At 36.7% G+C, this 13837-nt stretch overlaps 1 protein-coding gene across 3 annotated transcripts in view; it reads right to left on the reverse strand.

The window, feature by feature from the left end:
• Positions 1–13837, reverse strand: part of PTPRO (protein tyrosine phosphatase receptor type O) — a 230812-nt gene that overhangs the window by 62261 nt on the left and 154714 nt on the right. For all 3 annotated transcript variants that reach the window (XM_073789003.1, XM_019937134.3, XM_033867016.1), the window contains exons 8-12: positions 12306–12426; positions 11777–11970; positions 10716–10827; positions 6537–6688; positions 5250–5370 (exon numbers count right to left, since the gene is read on the reverse strand). In XM_073789003.1, the coding sequence (XP_073645104.1) occupies positions 5250–5370; positions 6537–6688; positions 10716–10827; positions 11777–11970; positions 12306–12426 (700 nt within the window). The remainder of the gene's footprint in view (positions 1–5249; positions 5371–6536; positions 6689–10715; positions 10828–11776; positions 11971–12305; positions 12427–13837) is intronic.

Raw genomic sequence — 13837 nt, forward strand, 5'->3', positions numbered from 1 at the left:
ATGACATAATAATTGAAAAATTTTGGCAACTGTTTTGAGAGCTTTCTACCCTTGTACATGCCATCTTGGATTAATTTATGTTGTTCTGGATTTCTGGCTTCTTTCTCCAGATGTAGATCCTGTCCTCCATGACAGCAAGTAGAGCCATTCCAAAGAGATCTCTATACAGAGAAATTAAACTCAGGGTTGGTTCAACAGTGTTGCTCCTAGGTTAAAGATGGCATTCTGATTTAAACAAGCACTGAAAATCTGGGTGCCAAAGCTGTATTTTTCTGTAAAGTAGAATTAATTTGACTTTTATGTATACTAACTGAATGCTGTATAGAAACATAAAAATGGCAAGAATGAATGTTTTGTGAAAAAAATTGCAGTTCAGTTCTTACTAAAGCAAAATGTTTCACTTCTCTGAAAGCTGACACTTGTTTTGGTTAAATATTAACTGTAATACTAATTTCAGCTTCGAGGTCTATAGTTTCAATTCCATTCAACAAATATCTATTAAGCATCTACAGCAGACAAGGTAGTGTGTGTTATAGAAAATTGAAAGAGCTTATAAAACACAATAATGTCATTAGTAGGATGGAAAATAGACCTTTAGACAAATGGATAAAAAGTAGGGTTATTTCATTTTCAGGGGAAAAAAAAGGGCTAAGGACAGGCACATTATATAAAGATTGTCTTGTTTTCAGAGAGGAACAGGATAGAGGTAATATTCTGTCTGATATTAAGATACCAACGTGGAAAAGCTTATCAATTCTAAGGGTAATGATTCACTAGAAATAATTGCTGTGGGAACGTGTCTTCCCTATTTGAAAAGTTCAAAGGAACTTTAAAAAAATATTTATTTTTATTTTATATCTTTTATTGGCTGTGCTGGGTCTCCGTTGCTGCGTGCAGGCTTTCTCTAGTTGCGGCGAGCAGGGCTACTCTTTGTTGTGGTGCATGGGCTTCTCATTGCAGTGGCTTCTCTTGTTGCAGAGCACGGGCTCTAGGCATGCAACCTGTGGGCTCAGCAGTTGTAGCTCTCGGGCTCTAGAGTGTAGGCTCAGTAGTTGTGGTGCACGGGCTTAGTTGCTCTGCAGCATGTGGGATCTTCCTGGACCAGGGCTCGAACCTGTGTCCCCTGCATTGGCAGGCGGATTCTTAACCACTGCACCACCAGGGAAGCTCTCAAAGGAACTTCCTAAACTGGTTTAGGCAGTCCTGTTTGTTAATGGGGAGACATGGAGACTCAAAACCTCATGATAAGTTTGGGAAATTATGACAGTTTTCTTACTCACATTCCTATTTGTTTGAGTGTAATTGTCCCAGTTCATGACTTTAACCCATATTCCTGAGGCTTCACGGATCATCCATAATGTCGCATAAAAATGACAGCAAAACATACAATAGGCCACTGAATACTACTTTGGTAAGACCACTTCTGAACTTGTACTTTAAGGGAGACCAACAAACCAGATAAGTTGGAGGAAGCATCTAGAAACCCGAGAAACACTCATGGTTGCTTCTGCTAATAAAGCTTGGGAAAAGAAAGTCTTGGGGAACACAGGCATGATCTTCAAGTAATTCCAGTTACCTGGAAACAAGTTTTGAACTAACATTCATACAGAGAACAAAATCAGAGTTGGAATGGTTGGAATCAGGTGATTTTTTTTGTCTTAATAAATAGATCGTGCAATGTTGGAAGCTGGTGATCTCCACATTCCTGGAATTCAAGTATAGACTGCTAGGGAAAAGCAGATTGTGTGCAGTGCATGAAAGAACTCTACTCATGATTCTCAGTAGGAGTAGTACCGCCCCCTTGAGGGTGCTTGGAAATTTGCAGAAATGTTTTTAGTAGTCACAATGGAGGAAGTTAACCATACTTCGGTGGGCAGGGCTCAGAAATACTAGATGTCCTGCAAAAATCAAGAAAGTTCCAAAGAGAAAAATTGTCCCATGTCCCACGTTCCACATGAATTTATAACTTTGCATCAGAATAAATCCACTATAAATATAAGTATAAGTACTTTATCATGCAATTAATATTGGAAAAAAATTTAATGTTATGTAAAATAATTTTGAAGAAAGTTGCCATGAAGAAGGACACAAATGGAATTAAGATGTTATTTAAAAACTATTCAACACCATACACAAAAATAAACTCAAAATGGATCAAAGACCTAAATGTAAGGCTGGAGACTATAAAACTCTTAGAGGAAAACATAGGCAGAACACTCTTTCACATAAATCACAGCAATATCTGTTTTTAGTCCACTTCCTAGAGTAATTTTAAAAAACAAAACAAAAATAAACAAATGGGATCTAATTAAACTTAAAAGCTTTTGCACAGTAAAGGAAACCATAAACAAAATGGAAAGACAGCCCACAGAATGAGGGAAAATATTTGCAAATGAAGCGACCCACAGGGATTAATCTCCAAAATATACAAACAGCACATGCAGCTCAATATCAAAAAAACAAACAACCCAATCCAAAAATGGGCAGAAGATCTAAACAGACACTTCTCTAAAGAAGACATACAGATGGCCAAAAAGCACATGAAAAGATGCTCAACGTCACTAATTATCAGAAAAACGCAAATCAAAACTACAATGAAGTATCACCTCACACCAGTTAGAATGGGCCTCATCAAAAAGTCTAAAAACAATAAATACTGGAGAGGGTGTGGAGAAAAAGAAACACTCCTACACTGTTGGTGGGAATGTAAATTGATACAGCCACTATGGAGAGCAGTATGGAGGTTCCTTAAAAAACTAAAATAGAGCTACCATGTGATCCAGCAATTCCACTCCTGGGTATATATCAGAGAAAACCATAATTCAAAATGATACATGCACCCCAATGTTCATTGCAGCACTGTTTACAATGGCCAAGACATGGAAGCAACCTAAATGTCCATTGACAGAGGAATGGATAAAGAAGGTGTGGTACATATATACAGTGGAATACTACTCAGCTGTAATGTCAAACAAAATAATGTCTTTTGCAATAACATGGATGGATCTAGAGATTATCATACTAAGAGAAATAAGTCAGACAGAGAAAGACAAATATCATATGATATCACTTATATGTGGAATCTAATTTTAAAAAATGATATAAATGAACTTATTTACAAAACAGAAACAGACTCACAGATTTTGAAAACAAACTTATGGTTACCAGAGGGAAACATGGAGGGGGGAGGGATAAATTAGGAGCTTGGAATTAACATACACATGCTACTATATATAAAATAGATAACCAACAAGGACCTACTGTATAGCACAGGGAACACTACTAAATATTCTGTAATAACCTATATGGGAAAAGAATCTGAAAAGGAATGAATATATGTATACATATAACCGAATCACTTTGCTGTACACCTGAAACTAAAACAACATTGTAAATAAACTATACTCCAATAAAATTTTTTTTAAAATGTTATTAAAAAAACCTACTCAATAATTCACTTTTTCTGCCCATAGTGTCTATTTAGTACATCATGCATTTTCAATTACCAAATTAATTCTAAAGGATTTCAGTGCAAGAGTTTAGTTTTTACTGTGCCAAATAAGAGACAAAAAAGATTTAAGGCTTTGTGTCTTATGCATTGAATTATAGAGAAATGCAACTAGTGGATATACTAAGAAAAGATTGTTTTGTTTGGTTCTGGATTTTCCAAGTTTTCTAAAGGTACATCGCTGTCAGCGCTGCTGCTCCTGGTATTTAAGCTACTAATAAAACACCCTGGATTGTTCTTTACTTATAGCTGCACATATGAACATGTGTAATAACAGAAACGATTTGAAACTTTTACAGACAGACACAGAATATAAATTAGCAGATATCTGAAACTGTGATGTCAGTAAGTTGAACTAAATGTTTTGAATTTATTTTTATTGCCATATACATTTATTTTTTATTGATTTATAATAGACACACAACATTGTATTAGTTTCAGGTGTACAACATACTGATTCAATATTTGTATGGATCATGAAATGATTTCATGATGTCTAGTTATGTATATATTTAAAATTTTCAACTATAAAAATGATGAGATCTCTGCTGTGAAAATTACATATTGAACTGCATTTTGGGGTTATCATTCTCAAAATGATACTGCCCCAAGAGTATCAGTTTGAGAATGATAACCCCAACTTTTTGCCCATCTGTCCTCTTTTGCCTGCAGCTGATTATAGGATATTACTTCTGAGGTCCCTTTAAGTACCTGAAACTATTTACTTTAATACATGGTAGATTGTTGAATGTAGGAGATGTGTTTTGTGTCATATAGTGTCATTCCAAGTTGTTTTTCGTAATATAAATAATTATTTTGACACTACACAATAAGTTCCAGCTCATTTGCCATAATATCAGTTTCCTCATTTTCCCTCATCCACGGCTTATTATTTTTCTCAGCATGTTATCTCTACTTTAACTAAGGTTATTTCCCTCTTTCTTTCATCACAGGCAAATTTGTCTAGCCTCTTATTACTTATCCTAACTCTAGGTTTTATTCTAGGGTCCACCTGTACTTTTATATGCTTTATTTTTAATTACTTAAATAATTTATTTCTAATTAATAATAATAAATTAATTAATACAGATTTATTCATTTCTTTATTTTTATACTTCCTGTATGGAAGAACTACTGATCCTGTTACTTCTTGCAAACCCACGTTTATTCGTTTTCATTGTATGTAGTCATCAGGTAGTCCCATTATGACTTTTAGAATAGCTAAAATCTGTACCTGAACATATACATAGGGAATCCATATTATTTTTTATAAATTATTTTTCTTTTATTTTGATTTTGAATTAGAGTTAGGATTTATATCAAATTAAAAAAATCAACATGTGGATTATTTTATCTATGACTTTCAATGTAAGATATTAATGAGGGCATTGCATAATATTTATATAAAAGGGGAATGGTGTCTGACAGGGTTGAGAACACGGCACTAGATAACAGCTAAGGTCCATCCATCTCTAAAATTCTAAGACCTGTTGGTTCCTCTAGCCTTACTATGAATGATGAACACTCTTGTCTCCAGCACAGTAAACACTGCACTCACAGAAATTTATAAGTTGAATGTACTCTTTTGATAGTATTAAGTCTCTTTTGTACTTATAAAAGACAGCAAACCATTTTTTTTTCTATTTCACTGAGTTGCGAAGACCATGTTAAACCAAGAGATACACACACTAGTTCTCCCAGCATGATTATTTTCACACACACACCTGTGTACTTTTCTTACCTAGCTTGACGAGGTGGAGCATGGAGGTATTACTTCCTCTTTCAGTGCAAGCAGTTACGGAGATATTGTAGATATCTCCCGGAGGCAGGCTGAGAATTGTGGTCATGACATTGCGCGTTACCTGCAAGATCATCAGAATGGAGGGTTTAAGCTTCTAATGGCCTTGAACTAGAATACCATTCCAAACAACTACAGGGCTATCACAGATGTTCCCGCTCTGTTCTGTGCTGCAATCTACAGTTGATTAAGCCTTACGAATATATTATTTCCTCTGAACATGATATAAATTTCTCAGCTGAGCCAAATGCAAGGTAGCCCTAAATAGGCACAATACATAAAGGGACATTTTTGTGATTAATTCCTTTGTTTGGAATGGGTATTGCTCTGATTTTTCCCCCCTCATATTCGCAGCAAATTTTAGAAAAAGCAATTGCTTGGTTTTACTAATAGGAACATTGTTCAGCCTTAGCTGAGAAGCTCAAAAGAAACCTGACCATGTCTATGGACATCTGCTTTCTTAACTAAGACTATATTTCCCAGTTTCTTCTATAGCTAGTGGGGACCATGTGACCCCATTCCAACCATGGGTAAGAGGAGGTACCATGGGCAACTTATAGTTTTGTTCACACCCTGTATGCGCTGGGCCTTTGTGTCCTCTCTTTTCCCCTTCCTGTGGGCTGGAATATGGCTGTAAAGATGAGGAAGTTTTGCCTGTGCAGATGAGGACTACACATAGTGGCAGATGCGGCAGCAAAATAGAAAGAATCTGGACCCCTGGATGATCCCTCACAGCAGAGGTGCCCTGTTAGTGCTGGGTACTATGAGAAAGACATAGGTGTTGACATTCTTTAATCCACAGCCTTAAAAAAATATATTGTTACAGTCATTTAGTTGGTACCCTAAATACTATAACAAAAAGCTTAATAAACCAGGAGAAAAGAAATTTGTATTTCCAACACATCCGTATATTTAGGTGTTGGGGATATATGGAGAAAATAATGAAATAACTATGGTTTTCTTGAAAATGTTTAGTATCCTGAAGAAAAAGCTCTGTCATAACTTTAAACACAGGTGAAATCAATAATCAATAGATACAATGATTACTACTCACTACTAAATATTAAAAGCTAAGCTCTGTGAAAGAAGGAATTTAATTTTTGTTCACTATCCTGTCTCCAGAACCGAAAACAGTGCCCCTTGGCACACGAATATTTTTTTGATGTCTCAATAAATGTTTGCTTCATGGTTTTCAACAGATGCCCAATACTGGGAATCAAAGATACATACACTCTTTTTAATTTTCTTCTTTCCTTCTGCAACAACCATCCAGTGGAGCATTCTAGAATGCGAGAGGTCAGTAGTGTCATCCCCGTATGTCCAACTGATATATAACAGACTGTTGAAATATTCCACAGAAGTGATTTCTGGAGCAACTGGGGCTATGAGGGAGGAAAGAACTACACTTTAGTATAAGAGACTATGAATAATTAAAGTACTTATCAACAGAGCATGAAATTCCATATAGAGTTAATTTAGAGAATTAAAATTCACACCTCATGATGGTCCTAGGGACTCTTGGACCTGTCGATAATATAGTGAAGTTTGGTGGTATGAGGTGGGCACTTGTTTTGTGGGACACTACCTTGTATGGCTCAGACCCAAGACAGCCAGACCTATACCTGAGGAGAGCAAGGTTTTTTACATAAATTTCATTTACAAGATTCCAACAATGTTCACATGTTTGGGTCAAATTTGGGGTTAATTTATTGTTGGATCAATAAATTAATATTATTAGGCACTGGTGAACTTATTTTCCAAGCAGCACTAGAAACTCTGGGGTCCTGTAAAAATAAATCTTTTTTATTGTGGCAGCAAAGAAGTTTACGGGAATAAATAACAGTAGGATCGGGCTTCCCTGGTGGTGCAGTGGTTGAGAGTCCACCTGCCGATGCAGGAGACACGGGTTCGTGCCCCGGTCTGGGAAGATCCCACATGCCGCGGAGCGGCTGGGCCCGTGAGCCATGGCCGCTGAGCCTGCGCGTCCGGAGCCTGTGCTCCGCAACGGGAGAGGCCACAACAGTGAGAGGCCCGCGTACCGCAAAAAAAAAAAAAAAAAAAAAAAAAAGAACAGTAGGATCAATGAGTAGAGGAACAGAAAAATAAATATTATGTCCATAAGATAACAAGACAATGGCATTGACCGTGTCTAGCGCAGTGCTTCGCGGAAGGTAGGCTCTAAATAAAAGTTGCTGAAGCAAGTATTAAGGGAGGGAAGGAAGAGATTTTTAACTTTAAAAACCTAATTCTCCCTGACACTGAGTTTATGAATTTATTTTATAACTTTACACGTTTAAATTTAAAACAATTCTGATAGGGGAGGAGAGTTCATCACAAGCTTTATAATACATAAGCTTTGAAAGCACACTTGAATTATTTTTTAAAGTAACTGATAATTCTGAAGATTTTAACAAATACACAGTTGAATTTACATTCCATGTGATGTTGGTTTGAAGATAGTCAAGTGTCCTATTCCAAGATACAGTCCCAAACCAACCAACGTTTGGAGGAGAATTTCTACAAATCAAAAAGACTTATTTTCCTTAACATACACTAATACGTATAACAGACATTCATAACTATCTATGCTTTCAGATACAATTATTCACTAAAGAGATGTGTAATAGTAAAAAACATATTTCTGTTTCATGCAAAGTATGAGTAGCATTTCTATATGTTTGACAATAAAATCTTGAAATATCAACATGTCTATAATAAGTAGCACAAACCCATATCATATTGCAGAAAATTTGAATAAAGGAAAATAACCCTGGTTTCTTTATAGCCTTATAACATATTTTTATATAATTCACTATATACAAGAACCTATATGTATATTTCTTCAAAGAATATTTTCTCAAGTTCTAATTTGAGTGAACATATTTAAAATTGCAAACATATTTAAAATTGCAAAGCTCACAGGTATGAAGTCTTCACATTTTTATACTCCATGTTGTTGATTTCAAATCCAGCATATTGCTGAAAGGCCACCAGATGTCACTATTTGTTTATTAAACATTATTTGGTACACTAGCATAATTAGGAACTTGACTTGCAGACAAACTGCCTAACAAAGATAAGAGACTTGAGGTTCTAATAAATCGCACCTTATTCAAGTACTTTATTCCTATTCCCACACAACTTGGCAATTTGGATTACAATTGGAAAACGTACGAAAGTAAAGTATGAGGTCTTTATTTGCTTTAAAACTGAAATGAGGGAAGAAAGCCCCCCCTGGCCAAAAGCTAAAATTTCAACTAGTTTTAGATACAGGTATAAAAATAAAACTCAGCTACCATATGTATTTTAGTAATGATTTAGATTACATAATTTAATTCTCACACTACCCTATGAGGTATTATTATGCCCATTTTATAGATGTGAGAATTGAGACCATCTGTGTCAATACACTTAGATAACACTGTGGATCCCCAGTGTCAGCATGACTTAGTGGTTGGTCCCAGGGAAAAATAAGAAATTCCCAAAGATCAATTTATTGGAGACAATAGACTTCTCACCTAGGCAAGTAGCTTGCTTATTAACCATAGTTTACATATCCAGACTTGCTTTGTCCACCTAACTCTTATCTCATGACCTTTGCCCATTCCCAGGTAGTTCCCAACTTAGAAAGGCACACCTAAACCATTTGAGTCCAGAACTCCAAATCCTATTAATATTCCATTTCTGATGTCCCCCTTGGGAGACACCACGAACACTCTGTCCAGAAAGTGTCCTGGCTCACTACAGCAAGTTGCCTACGCTTAGCTTTGTTTCATTAGCCAGTTGTTAGGCAATGTTTTGAGTTTTACCAGTGAGAAAATACAAGTCCAGGATCATTAAGATAATTTGCTCAAAGTTCTACAGCTGGAAATTAGCAGGGTCAAGGCTGCTCAATCAAGTGATCAGATGTGACGTCTGGGCTTTTTCCAGACAGCTGCTCTGTCTGAGAAGGAAAGAGCATTCTCAGAGTGTTAATCTCAATAAAGTTAAGTGTATGAATTACTGATACAATGAAGTTTAATTATAATTAAGTATGTGATTATGAATATAGTCAAAAAGGCTAACACAGGACTTGTCAAATAATTGGTATTTTCTCTTTTTATGGTAGTCTTTCACTTCTCTACTTTAATATTACTATTAACATCTGGAACAAAGGAAGCTCTTGACATTGGCCAGTAAACAACAGTCATGAACTATGTAAGTTGATTGTGTAAGAATTCACATGATTAATTTCTTTCCATTGTTTTTTTAATGGATAAATCTCAACAGGGTAAAGCTAGAAGTCCAGTGAGTAAATTATTTTGACAAAATTATTCTTCACCTAAACAATATCTTTCTCTTTTCTTTTCTCAATATAATTTTTTTTTTTTTTTTCGGTACGCGGGCTCTCACTGTTGTGGCCTCTCCCGTTGCGGAGCACAGGCTCCGGACGCGCAGGCTCAGCGGCCATGGCTCACGGGCCCAGCCTCTCCGCGGCATGTGGGATCTTCCCAGACCGGGGCACGAACCCATGTCCCCTGCATCGGCAGGCGGACTCTCAACCACTGCGCCACCAGGGAAGCCCATCAATATAAATTTAATTATGGCTTTGCAGAACCATCAAAAGTTCTTGAAAAAATCTTAGTTCAGACAATAAGGGTTACTGTTTCTCGGATGAATTTCCTCTTCTTCTTGTTACCTCTGCCCACCTCTGCTGTCTCTGCCATATGATAGTGACCTACATAATCTTAGGCTCTGAGGATCCAACACTAACAGTTTTGTGAGTACTTAAACTTTGTGCCATGTATTTTGCTAAGTAGCTTTTTTAATTGGGAAGTAACAATAGATAATAATAGCAGATTATAGATACTATTATCATCCCTATTTTTCACGTGAAAAAAACTGAGGCTTAGAAGAATTAACTTGCTGGAGTTTACAGGTGGAAGGTGGCAAACGTGTGACCCACACACCCAAGTTTATGTGTCTCCAGGTCTGGTTCAATTCCTGCAGTGGACAGTACTGCAGTCAGCCTGTGACTTTGAAAATGGCTTAATTAATAAGGAAATGGAGGCACTCTACCAAATACAATTATCAAAATGGATAAAATCATTTGAGTGTGGTGTAAAGCTGAAAGCTCTGCCTGCCGCATCTCGAGTCTAATCGATTCTGAACAGGGGTGCATAAATCCAGGGCAGTGGCTCAGGATAAAAAGAAATTAAGGACAGTAACTCAGGATATAAATTATATTTTAATTTCTAAAGGCTATTATTTAAACAAATAATAAATTTTCAGAATCAAGTATATCATCTTCTGTGAAATTGATACTCAGTCGGTCCTGGGTGAATGACTAGCAATTTCTGGAGATGGGTCCCCTCAGAACTTCCTCAAAATAGTGATCTCTCCTCATGGGACCATTTCCCACACACTCACCTGTTATGAAGCTTATGGTGGAACTGTCACAGCAGCTCAGTTCCGGGTCTCCCCATGTTACCATGGTAACTCGAAAGTTGTAGTACCATGCTGGCAACAGATGAGCTATCCTCTGAAAAAAGCAAGAAGACAAAAGACTAAGAGGGAAAATCATATTTTTGGAATACAGTTATGTACTTCTCTCAGGCTATGAAAAAATAATTTTTAATTTCCTTTTGCCTTTTTGTATTTCCCATTTCCCATTAAAAATATTCTTTTTGGAATGAGATGACGTGTAAATAAAATGATGTACCACAATATAATATATTTTAAAAAGTGATCAAAAGATATAGAGTCAAATACGTTCAGTATTGGTTTCCTTTTGCAGTTTCCTAAGTTATATTACACAAGTGAATTAGTATTTATTTGTACGTCACTGTATGTACATGTCCTCCGATTTCTAAGGCAAATAACCTTTCACAACTTTGTATTCTCCCAGTATGGACCATAAAGATGCATCCATATTGGGTGGCAATCACCAGAGTTGTCAACTGGGTAGAGGACAATTGTGTAATTTGTATGTGACCTGTAGCTAACCTGCACTTTTAAAATTATTCTAGTCTCAGAAAGAGCAATCTTTTCCTGCTCTCTTGAAGAACATCCTCTAAGGGCCTGACATTATTGGTATTTAACTGATTTTTCAATGTCAAGAAAAGTCATCATTAGAGTTAAGCAGTGTCAACTAATTATTGAATGACTAGAGGAAATCTCCTGTGTTTTCTTCCTCAGGAGCAGAGAGAAACAATAAGCACTTGGTAGGTCTACTAAAATGTGAATTAGCAAATACACTCAATTAAGAGTGAAAGCTGGTTTCACACAATTCTCTCTCTCTCTTTCTCAAAAAACAACAAAAAAATTAAAAGCAAAAACAACCCCAAACCTTGCAAGTAGCAAGCTACCTGTGTGTATTTACAAAATGGTCTAATTTACATAACACATAATAAGTTTTTCAGACACATTTGGTACATGAAAGCATGTCTGTTGACACAGGAAAATGTGACAGCTGGTTAAGGAAAGATTACCACGGATGCAGTCAAGGAGACAGTCGCTGCTATTTCATAGTAAGTTGTCCATTCTGATGTCATTGTTGTAGGGTTGAAATAAAACATTTCAACCACATATTTTCTGAACACTCCTAAATAAGGTCTGGTCCAGCTCAAAACCACTGCTGTAGGACCCAAGGGATAGAGCATTAAATCCTTTATTCCAGTTGGAACTAAGAAGGGAGGGGAGTGAAAAAAGAAAGTCAAGAAGGAATGTTTAATATCTTAGCAATAGCTTCACACTGCTACCTAATAACTAGGTTTTTCACTCTTCTGATACAATCATTAAAAACTAAAAATATTTGCCTGAGATTTTCTTTTTCCCAAGTAATGGATGCTAAGGATGGCTTCCAGGTATACAATTGTAATCATTAATTACTCTGAAGGTTGAATATTGGGTGAACAAGTATGGACCTCCCATAAATGATGATAATGACTTGAGCTTAGAAATTGCACCCCTCCAAATAGTACTCTGATAAAGGTATTATTCTTGTGGCTGGCAACTTACCAATAGCAAATGTCACAGGGTCTGAAGGTGGTCCAATCAAAGGGCCTTTTCTTAGGTACATCACAACCTGGTACTGGGCACCAGGAACCAGATTTTCAATAATAGATTTGCTTGAGTTCACCTTCAAACCAAACACCCAATAAGATTTATTTAGAGCTGGGCTTTCAGAATGTGACACAGAGGCTAACATCATTTTCAGGGACACTTTGTGAAATCACAAATGCCTCTGAAATCCAGAAGCCTTTACTTATGCTGAGGAAGGTCAAATTTCAAAATTAGCATGATATATAGTTTATATGAGCACTGGAGGAAACCCGGAACATTCAAATTCTAAGGCTAGATTTAATAAGCCCCGTGAACTGCTTTATACCCATCAATGTCAATTGTAACTATGTACACTAGAAACACATCAACCTCTAACCATAATCAAATCAGGAATAACATAAGGATAGTCTGACATCCTAAATTGTAGTGTCAGCTGATTACATGCAAAGATCAGTGCAGGAATGTCTTTAGTCTCTCATCACTTAGAAGCATATAATATTTAATTATAGTGATGGAAATTACCTCAGAGATTATCTAGTCCAAATCTCTCATTTAACAGATCAAGAAAGTGAAGCTAGAGAATAGCCAAGATCACATATCTAGATCAGTGTTGGGACTGGAAGCCTAGCATTTTGTCCTCTACTCCATGATACAGGCCAAGCAGCAAGATACAGCAGTAGGCACTTTGCAAGGCTACTGTGAAAACCTGCCAAGAATGAATCAGGAAGAAACAGATAATCTGAACAGAATGATTACTAGTAGTGAAATTGAATTTGTAATTTAAAAAAAAAAAAAAACTCCTAGCAAACAAAAGCCCAGGACTGGATGGTTTCACAGGGGAATTCCACCAAACATTATAAAGAAAAGCTAATTCCGGGAGTAAAGATGGCATACTAGGAGGATGTGGAATTCACATATCCTCACAACTACGGCACTTACCAGGCATCAGTGGGGGACCATGGACACCTAAGGGGACAGGAGGAACGCCCAGCAACCGGCTTGTAGGATCTTGGTTCCCAGGCCGGAGTTTGGACCCAAGTTCCTGTGGTGGGAGCTCTGAATCCAAACTGCTGGACCAAAAGGAGAACCTCAGAGCCCAGGGAATATCAATCAGAGTGAGACCTCCCGGAGGTCCTCATCTCAGCACCAAGACCCAGCTCTATCCAGCTGCCTGCAAACTCCAGTGCTGGACATCTCAGGCCAAACAACCAGTAAGACAGGAATACAGCACCACACATCAAAAAAAAAAAAAAAAAAAGAAGAAGAAGAAGAAAAGAAAAGAAACAACAAAAAAATGTGTTACAGACAAAGGATCAAGGTAAAAACCTACAAGACCAAAAAACCAAAAAAAGAAGATGAAATAGGTTAAGCTACCTGAAAAAGAATTCAGAGTAATGATAGTAAAGATGATCCAAAATCTCAGAAACAGAATGGAGAAAATACAAGAAACATTTAAAAAGGATCTAGAAGAACTAAAGACCAAATAA

Source organism: Tursiops truncatus, chromosome 11 (assembly GCF_011762595.2).
Source record: "Tursiops truncatus isolate mTurTru1 chromosome 11, mTurTru1.mat.Y, whole genome shotgun sequence".
Taxonomy (NCBI): domain Eukaryota; kingdom Metazoa; phylum Chordata; class Mammalia; order Artiodactyla; family Delphinidae; genus Tursiops; species Tursiops truncatus.